This window comes from Oryzias latipes, chromosome 24 (genome assembly GCF_002234675.1).
Source record: "Oryzias latipes chromosome 24, ASM223467v1".
NCBI lineage: Eukaryota > Metazoa > Chordata > Actinopteri > Beloniformes > Adrianichthyidae > Oryzias > Oryzias latipes.
This window is the reverse complement of record NC_019882.2, coordinates 964786-978961: the sequence shown is the minus strand read 5'-3', so window position 1 is coordinate 978961 and position 14176 is coordinate 964786. Positions and strand designations below refer to the sequence as shown.

The window sequence follows — 14176 nt, the reverse complement described above, 5'->3', positions numbered from 1 at the left end:
AAGGAGGATCTTTGTGGAACATAGATGGTTTCTACATGAACACTGTGAATTTCTGTTAGAGAAGGCCAGCAGGGACTTGTAGTGGATGCAATTAGATTTTCACGGAAGGAAAGAGGCTGAAAGGAACCGCCTGGTTGAGCAGCTTAAGTCGTCTGCTGAGGATTTTCAACGATCTTGTAAATGTAGATTTGACACAAACGTCGCACAACCTTTTGTCCACTTTTGTGTGAATCTCTGGAACAGTTTGTCCTGAGAGGAACTCAGTTGCTGATAAACATTTACAGAAATCCCAGTTGTTCCTTCAGAACGCCTTGAAGCCTCAGTGAAGCGGCGAGGTTACTGATTGAAGAGGAAAATCACTCTGCAACAGACGCTTCCGTTCAGGTCAAACATTACATGAATGTTTCTGATCTCTGCAGCCGTCGTTACCAAACCACAGCAGCAAAGCAGCAAAGCATTAGACACGGTCATTCCTGTCATTCATCTGCTTCCTCCACCCTGACACAGGACAGGCTTCTGCAAAAAAGAAAGAAGTCGCTTCTGCACAATGTCACGTCTCGGCGTGCACTGTGAGCCATGAGGGAGTGTGTTGTAGCACGCCGCGGTTATTGCTGCAATGCTTCTGCTTTTAAAAAAGACACGGCATCTTCTGCAGGTGCTGTGGACACGCAGCTTCACCTGCTGGACTTCTTCAGTCCAAACTGGGTGATTTCTGCTGCCGTGGTTCAGACACAGCTTGCGTTTCCTCCCACATACGTTGCATGTCTGTGCAGGTTGTGGTATTTGAAAACCCAATCTGTATTTGTGGTTTCTGCTCGTGTGATCTCTGTTTTCACACAGCCTTTGGGCCAAGGCGGGCACTCGCAGCGCGACACGCAGAGGGCTGGGGGGAGGCCTGAACTTCATGTTTTCAGCACTCCAAGTCACTGCCGTGTAGAAAAGCTGCTGAGCTGTCGGCCTGAGTTTATTCCCCAACAAACTAAAAACGCTCCAATGAAAATCCAGTTTCTGCTGTTTTTAACATGTTCTTTAACATTTTTATGCCAAGATGGAGGACAAAGATAAAGAAAATTCAGAGTAAACTCGCTTCTGAGAATTTTTTTATTCAGATTGTTGTGAATCAGATGCTGTTGGAAAAACTACGGCAAGCCACAAGCTCCCTGCTATTCTGATCCTCCACCTGCAGACTAACAGATCCATGAACGTCTCTGTTTTCCTGGTCTGAGCTGGAATCTGGATCAGAACCGGACGGATGGATGGATCCAGTAATGGGTTGGGGGTGTGAGGGGCTGTAAGCTAGCAGGAAATCCTGCTGCTCTGCAGAAACTATGTCCTAGAAAGCGACTGGGTTTTGTGATTTTGTCTAAAAACAGCAAAATCCTAATTAAAAGACCACTGGAAACATTTGACAGCAGATCAGAAGATGAAGGGTGTTTTTCCACCAGCATGCTGTGGGAAATGATGCATTTCTATCTTTTACATTTGTCTTTCCATCAGCTCTGGTTTCACTTTGAGTAGACAGAAACACGATAGCTCGTTAAAATACAATTTTCTGTGGTCCAGGTTCTTGAGGTTGACTCGGATTAGTTTAAAGATCTAATTACACCTAATAGAAAACAAAAGTAACTCAGGAAATCTCTAATACCTTGTCGATTCTCAAAATGTCTTAAATTAAAGATTTTTTTGAAGCTTTTTTAACCTAATAATTTGAAGCAGAACTTTGGTTTGTGGATGGTGAGTTTGTTTTGTTTCAAAGATTCTTGATTTATAGAGACGGAAAAGTTTTATTCAGTAGAAATGCAGAAAACTCTTTTTTTTTTGCTGTATTATTTGAACACAAAATATTTCCAATTACCGGAGCAAAATACCTAAATACCTAATTCTAAGATTGAGTGCCAGAACTGTAGTGAGAAGACAAATTCTACTACTTCTATTGGGAGTTTCTCACTTTCAACAAAGGAAAACATTTTTTTTCTAGGGTTCCACCACTCATCCAAGCGGCTTCCTCAAACATTTCTTTGGTTTATTTGGTTCTCCTTCAAGACTCTTTGATGAGAAAACTGCCGTTTCTTCTCAAGTTTCCTTTTCTTGACTGTTCTGGTGTCTTTTTTAGCACCAAACAAGGTTGGAAATCACTGGTTTGCCCTTCACCGGAGCTCCGTCTGCTTGTCATTGGTTGAACACACCTGTTCGTGTGATCAGCAGAGGTTGCTGGGATATATAAAGACCCCCCCCCCCTCCCCGCATCCAGGTTTCATTTGCATGATGAAGCCACTGTGGGCGGTAGGCATCTATGGCAGCCACATATTTATAACAGTCTGTGTGGATTTCTCTTCCTCCACATGAACTTTGGTTTTTGGCGCCATGGAACTTCCCATGCCCATATATGGAAATGTCAAATGGCCTTTTCGTTTGCTGGTCTTTCAACCAGCCCCCTCCCTGTTTGGTTTGGTCACAGATAGACCAGTGAGGGGTTTTCATGTTTCCAAACCATCAACATCAACCTGAAGGTTTTTGTCAAACTCTGTTCATTTTATTCATATGTGAATTAGCATCAGGGTTTGGTATCAAACCAGGAAATGTTTCACAAACTGCTGGCTCATTGGTCTAAAAAAGTCTGCATGATCATTTTCCCACTGCGGGTTCACTGAGCGCTCTACCCACATGGGGGGTAGAGGTGAGGTTTTCCGGTATCTCAGAGCTGCCTGTACCTTCTTCAGGCTCCAGGACTTCCTGTGGACGGTCCATGAATAATAGATGGCCAGATGGATTCAAACCCACAGCACTAATGGTCCACTCTAATGGAGGGGGGGGGGGTTTCTCATTTACCTACGGTTCACACCCGTCCCATGTAATGCACACCTCTCCTGGCCCAGAGGCTGCGTTTGCACCAGCGTGCACTGGACAACTGCAAAGTATTCTGGGAGCAGATGCAGGTTTCACTTCTGGTTTCAATCCCTCCTTTGGATTTAGGATCAAAAGCAGAGGAAGACGGACATCTGCAAAGGTCTTCTGTGACATTTGGTGACCTCTGCTAAAAATGTATCCATTTAGTTTGAGAAAAAACAAACACAGCTCCAATTATAAATCAAAAAATAACTTTTGGGGAGCGTTTCTGCCGCAGAGAGCTGTTGGTGAAAGCTGTACAGGACATTAAACATAAACGTCTCGCATTGATTGACAGAACCCAGGTCTGACGGGCGTCTCTGCGTGGTGCGTTCACTGAACTCTGGACATTAGTGGAGCCAAAGAACCCAACTCAGTCCGATATAATAAACCTTTGGCAAAACAAAGGAGACAATGTTAAACACGATGAAACAAAACCAATTATGAATGGATAAGTTCTTCTGGTTTGACTGACAGAGACGCTCGTCAGACCTGGGTTCCATCATTCAACTGCTGTCAGGGTTTTAGGGGCATCAAGGGAGGGGGGCATGAGACGGAATAAGGGGTTTGGGGAGCGTGGAGCTACTAATACATAAATAATAGAAACTTTTGGGGAGTGTTTTCTTCTGCTGTCTTTGTTGTTTACCACAAAATAAAGAAACTTTAATATTTACTTATTTCTGCTCCATATGATAATGAACTGTAGGACACCTCTGTAGGAGGGGGGGCAGCAATATCTAGTGAGCCCCCCCTCCACCACCTCCACACAGCCTCGCCCTCTGGGGAGTTTTTGAAAATGGAAAGAAAAAAATCCCCCTGTTCCATCCCTAACGAAGAAATCCGTTTCAGTCCACCTGTCCAGACTTAGTCACCTCGCTCCCTCTAAGCCAGATCCTTATCATTTCCTGTCTGTTGTTTGTCTTCAATGTTTAGTCATTTCCCAAAAGTAGCTTGATGTGGTTTGAAATGGATGAGTGATGCATCATCCAGTTTCCTCTCAAAGGTGTCACGTCCCGCACCATCCTGATCAGAATCTCACTTTCCCCACTAGGCGGACCTAAAGGCAGAAAGGAGTTGACGCCCCTCTCTCCTTCATGACATCCGTGCATTCCTCTTTGGACAAGATTATTGTCAGACTAGCTAGTAATCAGAGATTATTTCACTTATGGCCCCCTACCTCACCTCATAGTTACATTATATTTATAACTATAATGATCATCCATTATACATATTTCTTTGCAGAGGGAGATGGTTTCATGACCCGGGTCAGGATGACTTAGATTAATATTGTAGAAATATTTATAACCTAAAAATGTAGATTTTCTATTGTTGTGATTATTCTCACCATCTGCTATCAGTACCATAGTGCATGCATCTTACTATTAACACGTTCGAATTACACTTAATCACAATTAGTTGTTGTCAGGTTGCTAGAAGTTTGAAGCTGGGAAAGTATGGAGCACTGGGGTTCTGTCCTCTACTCATCTACTTCTACTCTCCTCAGTTCTTGATTATTTAGTTGTCATTTAGTTCTCTGCGTCTCTTTTGTTCCTCTTTCCTTCCAGACTCCTGTTGGCTCATCCGTGCTCCAGTTCCTGACCGAGTACCTCGTCTCTGCTCCTGCTCCTACACCTGGATGTGGTTCCTGTCTCTGGCTCGACTCGCGCCCCTGACTGTCCCCACAACCACGGCTGGATGAAGCTCGTCTGCTGGACTTTATATATGTAGTTGTAGATTTAGATAAGTTAATTCTTCTCTAAGAGTTCTGGTCCATCACCTGTCCGTCCTGGGGGAGGATCCCTCCTTCACCCCTGAGGTTTCTTCGTTTTTTCCGGAATCCATTTTTTTAGGAGTTTTTCCTTACAGAGAAGGGGGGTCTAAGGGCAGAGATGTCCAGTTTAGTTTAGTTTAGTTTAGTTTGGTTTATCTTAGCTTAGCTTAGCTTAGCTTAGTTTAGTTTAGTTAAGCTTAGCTTATATTAGCTTATCTTATCTTAGCTTGGCTTAGTTTAGCTTATCTTAGTTTAGTTTAGTTTAGTTTAGCTTAGCTTAGTTTAGTTTAGCTTAGCTTAGCTTAGCTTAGCTTAGCTTAGCTTAGCTTAGTTTAGTTTAGTTTAGCTTAGCTTTGGTTAGCTTAGCTTAGTTTAGTTTAGCTTTGGTTAGCTTAGCTTAGTTTAGCTTAGCTTAGCTTAACTTAGCTTAGTTTAGTTTAGCTTAGCTTAGTTTAGTTTAGCTTAGCTTAGCTTAGTTTAGTTTAGTTGAGCCATTACTTATTGAATTCTATAACTTCATGTTCTTTATGATTCATGTTTATTACACAATTACCAGCATGAAGCCCATTGAGACGACTATTTTTTAATTGAAATGACTTGAATTAAATTAACTTGAATTGACTTGAACACCTCCATCTGACTCAGGATCAGGCTGAGGACCAAAGTGACGAAGCACAAAGTTCAGCAAATTGTTGTTTGGATGAAGACATGAGTGACATGATCAGAGGATCTTATCACTTGATTAATCACTTGATTCGCTTTTTTAATTACATCATCAGCTGTTAATAATCAGTTCATTAGCTGTTACTTAATCAGTTTATTAGCAATTAATTTATCACTTGATTATTGTTTAATTAATTACTTGATTAGCCGTTAATCAGTGTATTAGCTTTCGGCTCCCTTTAGGAGCCTGCAGACTTGCAGTCAGTCAGATCGTTTTGGCTCCATATTTTCCATTTATGTTCGATTCCATGACGTATTTCTGGCCTACCACTCCACCTCTGACCACCTCTGTGGGCTTTTCTTTGTCTTCTCTGGGTAGATGCATGTGTGACCCTGATCTGTTTGTGTCCATGGCGTCCAGAGGAGTGTGGACCCAAAACGCCATCATCATCTTCACATGTCCGCCGTGCTTCATGGGACGTCCCAGGACCTTTTATCTGCAGTCAGAGTTTGTTCCTCCTGCTCTTGCTCCTCCTGACCACAGACGGTCTGCTCCTCCATCTATCAGAGCCTGTCTCCCGCTGGGGTTCACTCACAGACGACAGAGCAGAGCCGCTGATGTCCTGCCGCTGCTTGTTACTCTGTTTGTCCAGGGAGGACAACGCCTACCTGCTCAGACCAGGTGAGAGCAAAGAGCGCTGGAGGGAGTATGGCAAGCCCACAGGGTCAAAAAGCTGCAGTGAGGCTGTGGAATCACGGCAGGAGACTTTTTTGTATTCATCTCAAGATGGAATAATTATTTTATGATAATTTATTTTAAAACTTTAACAGCACTAAAAACTCTGTTTCTCTTAGTGTCGAACACACATTATTTCACATTATTTCATGCGACACATAAAACAAACAGAAGCTGAAATAAACTTTTACATTTGTACAAAGGTTTAAAGACAAAACAAAACAGTTTGTAATGTTTCTTTAATTGTTGGTTCTGCCGGCTTGAGGGGATTCTGATGGTTTCTGAGGGAGACCAGCTGCAGCGTCTCTAATCAGCCGGTTGTGTGTCGGCTGTGTCGCATTTCCTGTAGAACTTTCAATCTTTGGAGAACCTTTCACTAAAAACGGGAAATACGTGGAGAGGTACAGAGCCTTGAACTTGGTGCTGGAGAAGCAGTAGACCAGTGGATCCAGCAGACAGTCCATGTAGGACAGGACCAGGAGGCCGTCAAAGACCGCCGTCGCTTTGTCCTGGATCTGCTCGTTCATGTCCTGGACCCGAACTATCAGCAGAATCATCCGGGCGATGGTGCAGGGCAGGAAGCAGAGGGAGAAGACCACCATGACGGTGGTCACCAGGATCACGGCTCTCTTCAGCTTGGTCCTGTCCCCAACCGTCTTTCTCCTGAGCCGGTTCACGATGCGGGCGGTGCAGTAGACCAGGATGGAGAAAGGGATGAGGATCTGGGTGAAGAAGATGATCTCTCTCAAGAAATCCTCTGGGTCCTGAAACCAGGATGTGGATAAAATTACAGATGTAAAAAATCACCAACAATAAGTTTTTACATATCTCTGACTTTTTTTAAAACAGCGTGAACAGATTTCTGAGCAGATGTTGGAACCACCAATGTCAGGATCTTCTGCAGTAAGTTCTAACTTCTTCTTGTGTTTTCTAGCGTTTCTCCTCTGACACTGTTGTCTGTCACAGTTTACATCTGGCGCCAGTGTTTGGCAGTGGAGTCGCCATCAGTGTGTGAACGTGTGTTTCTGGGTGAATGTGACTGTGACGGTAAAGCGCTTTGGGCCTTCAAGGAAGGTAGAAAAGCACTGTACAAGGATACGCCGTTTAGCATATCCTAAAGTCGACTAAAACAGAGAACGTTCTAGCGTGGACTCATCGACCGCAACCCCGTCGAGTCTGACAGGTTTCAACATGCCTGGACGTCCATGCATGTCTGCGCTGGTGTCCTGGACTCCTGCATGTTTTCTGTCTTTGCACCTCTACCAACCAAGATCTGGACTCAGAATGGTTTAGATCCATCCTCATAGAAACTAAAACATGTTTGACTGAAGATTGTTTGAGAGATAGAAACTTAAAGAAATGATTACTCGTTTGAACCTTTCAAAAACTGGAAAAAAAGCTTTTGTAAAAGTCCCAAATCTGACAAATGTCTCCATTCCAGCTGCAGTTTCCTCTGACGTAAGACAGATGTTGCTTCAATGAGAACCACGCTGCTGTTTGATGTCACCGCTGGCGTGTTGCCATACATTCAACCTTTTGGTGACAAATGTGGAGCGTCATAAAACCTGCTTTCTGTCCACCTGGTGAATCATTCAGAACTCAAACATTTCCCAAAACTCTGTATCGCTGCCAAAACCAACGGGAAGCTTACCCGAACCAACGCATCCTCTTTGCTTGTGTTCGTGCCGTTCTCTTCAGGGTTTGCAAAGTTGTTGCAGCACTCAAAGTTCTTCATCATAGTGGGAATGGTGAAAAGGAAAAGGATCATCCAGATGATAAACGATATCTGGGGGGATTTCTTCAGCGACTTCAGGATCGTTTTCCGTCCAGGGTGCACCACGTTAAAGTAGCGGTTGATGGAAATGACGGCGAGGAAGGCGATGCTGGCGCCGCGGTTCAAAAACAGCATGAAGAGCATGGCTTTGCACGTCACATCGTTCCCGCTCCTCCTCTCCCCCATTATGAAGTTGTAGGACTTGATAGGCAGACAGAAAAGCAGCAGCATGTCGGCCAGCACCAGGTTGAAGAGGAAGACGTTGTTGGTGTTTGATTTCCAGAACTTGAGCTTGAATATGAAAAGGTGGAGGACAGATCCGTTCAGAGGCAGAGCCAAGATGAAGATCAGGATCATCACACCTGCAAAAAACTTGTACAATCCCAAATGTGTGACATCGCATTCCTCAATGAGCTGAAAGAAGGAAGCATTGCCTGTTGGTGTTCTGGCAGTCATTTTAGCAGGCAGGGCCTTAAAAACAGAAGGAAAATCTGCCCCAGCAGCAGGGAGAGGCAAACCTGACGCTCCTAACAAAGTCAAGAAATCCAGACCAGCAAGTTCCTTCTGCTTCCTTAAAGTTTCTTTATTATTCCTCTTCTCAGCTCCTGCATCGGAGTGTTGGATTTCCAGCTTTTCCAGGTTAGGTTCCTGTTCTTTGGGAGCCACTGTAGCATTCAGAGCAGCTCTCTGAGAGTTTCAGACAAATAAATGCCCTCAGTGAGCTGCTGCTGCTGCTGCTTGTAGCACCTCCCATTTCCCTGAGGAGGTGAGTCACCAGTTACTTTTCCACCGCTGGACCGGCCCACCGAGCACTAGAACCGGTACCTAGCCCACTTTACTACGCCAGCATAATAAAACACTGCCAGACGCTCGGAAACCAACTTCCAGCGTGAACGCCGTATGGAAGGTGGCGTGTGAGAACATGCAGGAACCAGCTCCCAGGCTGCTCTGTTCCACGGGTTCCCAACCCCGTCGGGGGAGTATCCTCCACATCCCAGCAGATCCCAAAATGCTGCAATGGGATATTTCAGGAACGCTCTTCAGAGTTCGCAGATGTGGATCTTTGGGAATTGGTGACAGACGCGTGGGGAGGCGGACTCAGAGCTTCTGTCAGGGCTTTCTACTATTTAAGGAAAAATGAGCCAAAGCTGTGAGGAATGCTGAATCCAGAGGGAAGAACTTTACTTTAAGGAATGAGATGGGGGGGTGCATGCCTTAAACACCTTCCCTGCCTGAAAACAAGTCCACACAGCTCTGCAACTCAGACTCTCGAGGGATGTGCTGGAAACGGCTCAAGAATGTGACCACTTTCAGACACAACTGCAGGAATGTCAAACCTTTCCTTCCCATGATTAGAAAAATCCTCATTTTTATTTCTGTGCAAATGAAATAATCCTGGATCCACTTTTATGGACCCTGACGGCCGAGGGTCCCTCAACCAAACCCAAACCCAACAGTCATTCCAATGAACCAAACAGATCATGAATGGGAATTCACTCACCGGAAAGACATTAAGACCAGCAGCGTTTTAAAAGCTCGTTTTAAAATCAACTGGACCTCATGATGTGCAACGACTCACAACCGGGTTAAAGATTAACCCGAGTTAAAGGCCCACAAACTGGGCCATTTTCTGGCTCCACAGAGAAGTCGGTGGTGGACGGCGGCGTGACGCCCTGACGTCTCTGCAGATTCTAACCTTTCTCATCTTCAGGAACGTAGTACACCTGAATTTTATTTCAACACCTGAGTACACAGCAAGTCTACTATATTGACCACATGCATGTAGTGCAGAAAGTAAAGTAACTGAATACTTCTGACTAAATTGGAACATTTGAAATTGTATTATTGTATAGAAAAAGTGAATTAAATATACCGCCTCACTTTTAGTACAGACGTGTACTTGTACTTAAATAGACTACTTTTTGCCAAGGGTTTGCCCTCGCACACACACACACACACACACACACACCCACACACACACAAAGGACTTTATTTCATCCAATATAAACTTTCTTTATTGCAGCAAGAGGGAAGTACAGAGCGAATAAAGCTGTGCTGTTCCTGTCCAACACTTCATCCTCCCCCTCAACAGACGCTGGTGTACTTCATGTCTGACTCAGTGAAGTTTTCAAAAACTTATATTTTTAGTTAGTATCATTTTTATTTATTTGTCTTTTTTCTTTAATCCATTATCTTTTGCTTATCAGGAGGTGGCCTCAAGCCTTCATGGCTTCTTCCACCTCCCTGCATGCTTTCCTGATTTATTTAATGTAAAGGATCCAGTTTTATCTGCTGTTTAATTGTGATGATGCTATTCATGTGCTAAATAAATAGATAAAATAGACATATTCTTGAGCTTTAATCAATCTTTACATGTTTCTTCCACTAGATGACAAGAAAAGATTGTTTCTTTCATGCGCGGTGGTCTCTTCAGCTACAGTTTGGACAAAGAGGAAAGGAGGGTTGTTTCCCTGCTAATTGTCAGATTTCCGAGTGCCCATGAATGCCTCCTGTCAATCGGCTGAAGTATACTCCAGCGGTTTTCTGGATGCAGTTCGGGGAAAAAAGTTTAAACTCCAGAAATCAGTGATGGGCAGATGAAGCTTCACGAAGCATTGATGCCTTTCAATTGGTTCAGTCCAATATTTTCTTACGCACAAAGAAACATTAGGAAATGAAAATTTACAGAGAGGTAAGAGTAGGGATGGACTTAGATTATATGGGGGTGGGTCTGTGGAATGGGGGAGGGGTGATCTTATCTTTAAACTAATTTGCTTATTTTGTAATAATTTTCCTGGTGTCAGAACTTTTTTTTTGTCAAAATACATAAATAAAGATGATAATTGATTGAAACGGTTTTGGTCTCTACAGGTTGGAACTACGACAGAGTTTTAGGGCCACCAAAAAAAGAGTCAATTTAGGAGTTGTTTTCTCATTTTACGAGAAAAAATCTCGTAAATTAAACAAGGTTTTTTAGTCAATTTACAAGATACAGTAGGTTTGTTTGACTGTATGTAAAACAGACCAATCACAGCAACAACACACGTGTGATGTCATGAACACGGATCAGTCCATCATTCCAGTCCTTTGAATAAAGTCATGTGACCATCCAGGGTCTAGAATGTTCTAAGAATGGCAAGGCAAGTTTATTTGTATAGCACAATTCATACACAAAGTAATTCAAGGTGCTTCACAAAACAGAAAAATGCATTAAAATCACAATACTGACATGGTGCCTCTGCCAGCTGCTCTCCCCCTCCCCTGCCTGCTCTGCTCCGGACGCGACCAGCTGTCTCCACTTACCCTCATCACCGCCATGGCCTCTTAAGGAGTTCCTGGACCTCCACTCGACGCCAGTTCGTTTTCCTCCCACGGTGCTTAGTCTGACTTGCTCAAGTTCTTGTCCTGTTTACCAAGCTTCATGTTACTAATTGCCCCTATCGTCTCTGACTCAGGAATAATCTACTCTGGATCTCACCTGGTCGCTGTCCCCTGGTTCCACGCTGTCCCTCGTCAGGAATCCTGCTGCTGCTCTCCTCCAGCCAGCTGCTGCGCCCCTGTTGGAAAGAAGCCTAAGACTCACCTTTCTATATAAAGACTTCTTAACTCATCTTATTGTCCTAGTCTCCTTCTGGGTTACAGCATCTGGGTCACTCTGAACTTTTGACAAACCATGACAAATACATCATAGAAATAATCAACATAAAATTTACTTTAAAAGAAAAGAAAAAAAAAACTGATTTAAAAATAAAGGAAGGAAAGGAAAGAAAAGTGCAGATAGGACCTTTCAGTCATATACACGGCTAAACAGAAATGTTTTAAGTCTAGATTTGAACATGAACACAGAAGAGGCCTGTCTTACGCCTTCAGGGAGGCTGTTCCAGATTTTAGCTGCAGAATATTGAAACGCTGATTCCCCTTGTTTAGTTCTGACTCTGGGAATCAACAGGAGGCCGGCCCCTGAGGTCCTCAGAGTACGAGATGGTTCATATGGCACTAACATGTCAGAGATGTACTTTGGTGCTCGGCCATGGAGAGACTTGTACACAAGCAGAGCTGCTTTGAAGTCTATTCTTTGAGGTACAGGGAGCCAGTGCAAAGACCTGAGCACAGGACTAATGTGATCATACTTCCTGGTTTTGGTCAGGACTCCAGCAGCAGCATTCTGGATGTACTGAAGCTGTTTTACAGCTCGTTTGGAGAGGCCGGTGAGCAGGCCGTTACAGTAGTCTAACCTGCTGGAGACAAATGCATGAATAAGTATCTCCAGGTCTGGCTTTGACACTATGTTTTTGATTTTGGCAATGTTTTTCAGATGGTAAAATGCCGCTGATGTTACTGACTTGATATGGCTGTTAAAGTTCAGGTCAGAGTCCATGATTACCCCTAGGTTTCTGACTTGATTTGAGGGTTTAAGAGACAGAGAATGAAGGTAGCTGCTGAGACTTTCTCTTTGTTTCTGTGGGCCAAAAATAATAACTTCGGTCTTGTCTGAGTTTAGCTGGAGAAAGTTGTTCTGCATCCACGCACTGATCTGTTGGAGGCAGTGGCTGAGTGAATCCACCGGCCCATATTCACCTGTTGTCAGTGACACATAGATCTGAGTATCATCTGCATAGTTGTGATAAGATATGTTATTACTGCGTATTAACTGCCCTAGTGGCAGCATGTAGAGGTTGAACAGAAGGGGTCCCAGGATCGATCCCTGGGGCACACCACAAGTCAAGGCCATGTAGTCTGAGACACAACTCCCAATTTCAACAAAATATTTCCTGTCTTCCAGATAAGACTTGAGCCAACTTAGGGCAGATCCAGAGATGCCAACCCAGTCTTGGAGTCTGAGCAAAAGGATTCCATGATCAACAGTATCAAAGGCAGCGCTCAGGTCTAGTAGGATCAAGACAGAGACTTTGCCATCATCAGTGTTCAGGCGGATGTCATTGGTTACCTTGATAAGAGCAGTTTCTGTGCTATGATGAGGTCTAAAACCTGACTGGAAAACATCAAATGAATTGTTTAATAAGAGAAAATCAGTGAGCTGTTGGTAGACAACTTTTTCAAGGACTTTTCCTAAAAATGGCAGATTAGAGATAGGTCTGTAATTATTCAGTACAGTGGGATCAAGACCGCTTTTCTTCAGGAGAGGTTTAATGACAGCAGTTTTTAAGGCCTCTGGAAATATTCCAGATTGAAGAGACATGTTAACTATTTGAGTAATTGATGGCAACACACTGTTCAGGACAGACTTTAGAAATCTAGTGGGTAACACATCAAGGCAGCATGTAGACGAGCTCAGACGGGTGATGGTCTCTTGGACAGTTTGGTCAGTGACAGGTACAAAGTGAGTCAGCTTAGAGTGAGTAGGTGGCCGTTGGATAGTTATATGTGTTGTGGAGTTGATGGCTTTTTTAATGCCCTGAACCTTGTCATTGAAAAATACAGCAAACTCATTACATTTAGGTGTGCAAACCAGTTCTATTGGTAGCTGGGTTGGAGGGTTAGTTAATCTGTTTATTGTTGTGAACAGGACACGAGAGTTGCTGCTGCAACTTCCAATGATTTCAGAGAAGTACCTTTCCCTTGTTCTGCATAAGATCTGGTTGTAAGCGTACAACTCCCCCTTATACATTTCATAATGAACCTGGAGTTTTGACTTGCGCCACTTTCGCTCAGCTCTGCGGCACTGTTGTTTCTGTGCCCTGACTAGATCATCGTTCCTCCAGGGAGCTTTCTGTCTATGTTTTCTCAACACCATATATGAATGTTCGCTTTGGATTCTTTGGATGTGGAAAAACAACAGTGGTGAACTTTAGGAAACTAACATGTGAATGGATTTGACATTCATTCTAGTTTACTGGTTGGTTTGGACACAGATTTCATTTAACTTGATGATCTGGAAGAAATCCAAGAATCTGGAAAACTGTTCAGGAGCAGGAATTTCTGTCTGAGTCTCACTGCTGGAAGTTTGGATCAAGAGGATCTGGATCCACTTTAGGACAGAGGATCTGGATCCACTTTTGGTCAGGCAATTGAATAAGATTTGTTGTGACGTTTAGTGAGATTGGTTTAAAAAATCAGTAGAAATCTGCTGATTTAAGCCCCTTAACCCTTGTGCTATCCTAGGCACTTTACCATTGGGAGTTGGGTCATCTAGACCCACTAGACAGTGCTCTGAACCTTTTTTCTTCAATGATTTGTGATCTTCACTGGTGTCCATGGATTACATGAAATCTTTCCACCTTTATCCACCTTTGTCATGGTAGGGAGAACACCTCAATGGAAGGGGGGGGTCATCTTTGATAGCACAAGGGTTAAGTTAGGGATCATCTGATAATAGAGGCCCTCT

General features: G+C 43.6%; 1 protein-coding gene and 1 long non-coding RNA gene across 2 annotated transcripts; one reads left to right on the top strand and one right to left on the bottom strand.

Moving 5' to 3' along the window:
* Window positions 1–6113: 6113 nt before the first annotated feature.
* LOC110013322 (hydroxycarboxylic acid receptor 2) lies at window positions 6114–10492 on the bottom strand. Its single transcript, XM_004083305.4, has 2 exons — window positions 7708–10492; window positions 6114–6820 (listed from the first exon to the last, which is right to left on the bottom strand). Exons 1-2 carry the CDS (start codon window positions 8284–8286, stop codon window positions 6296–6298), a joined length of 1104 nt encoding a protein of 367 aa, XP_004083353.1. The 5' UTR covers window positions 8287–10492; the 3' UTR covers window positions 6114–6295.
* Window positions 10493–11058: 566 nt separating this feature from the next.
* Window positions 11059–11440, top strand: LOC105357123. The gene is made up of 2 exons (XR_911146.3): window positions 11059–11204; window positions 11286–11440. It is a non-coding gene; the product is annotated as an uncharacterized LOC105357123 (long non-coding RNA).
* The last annotated feature ends 2736 nt before the right edge of the window (window positions 11441–14176 follow it).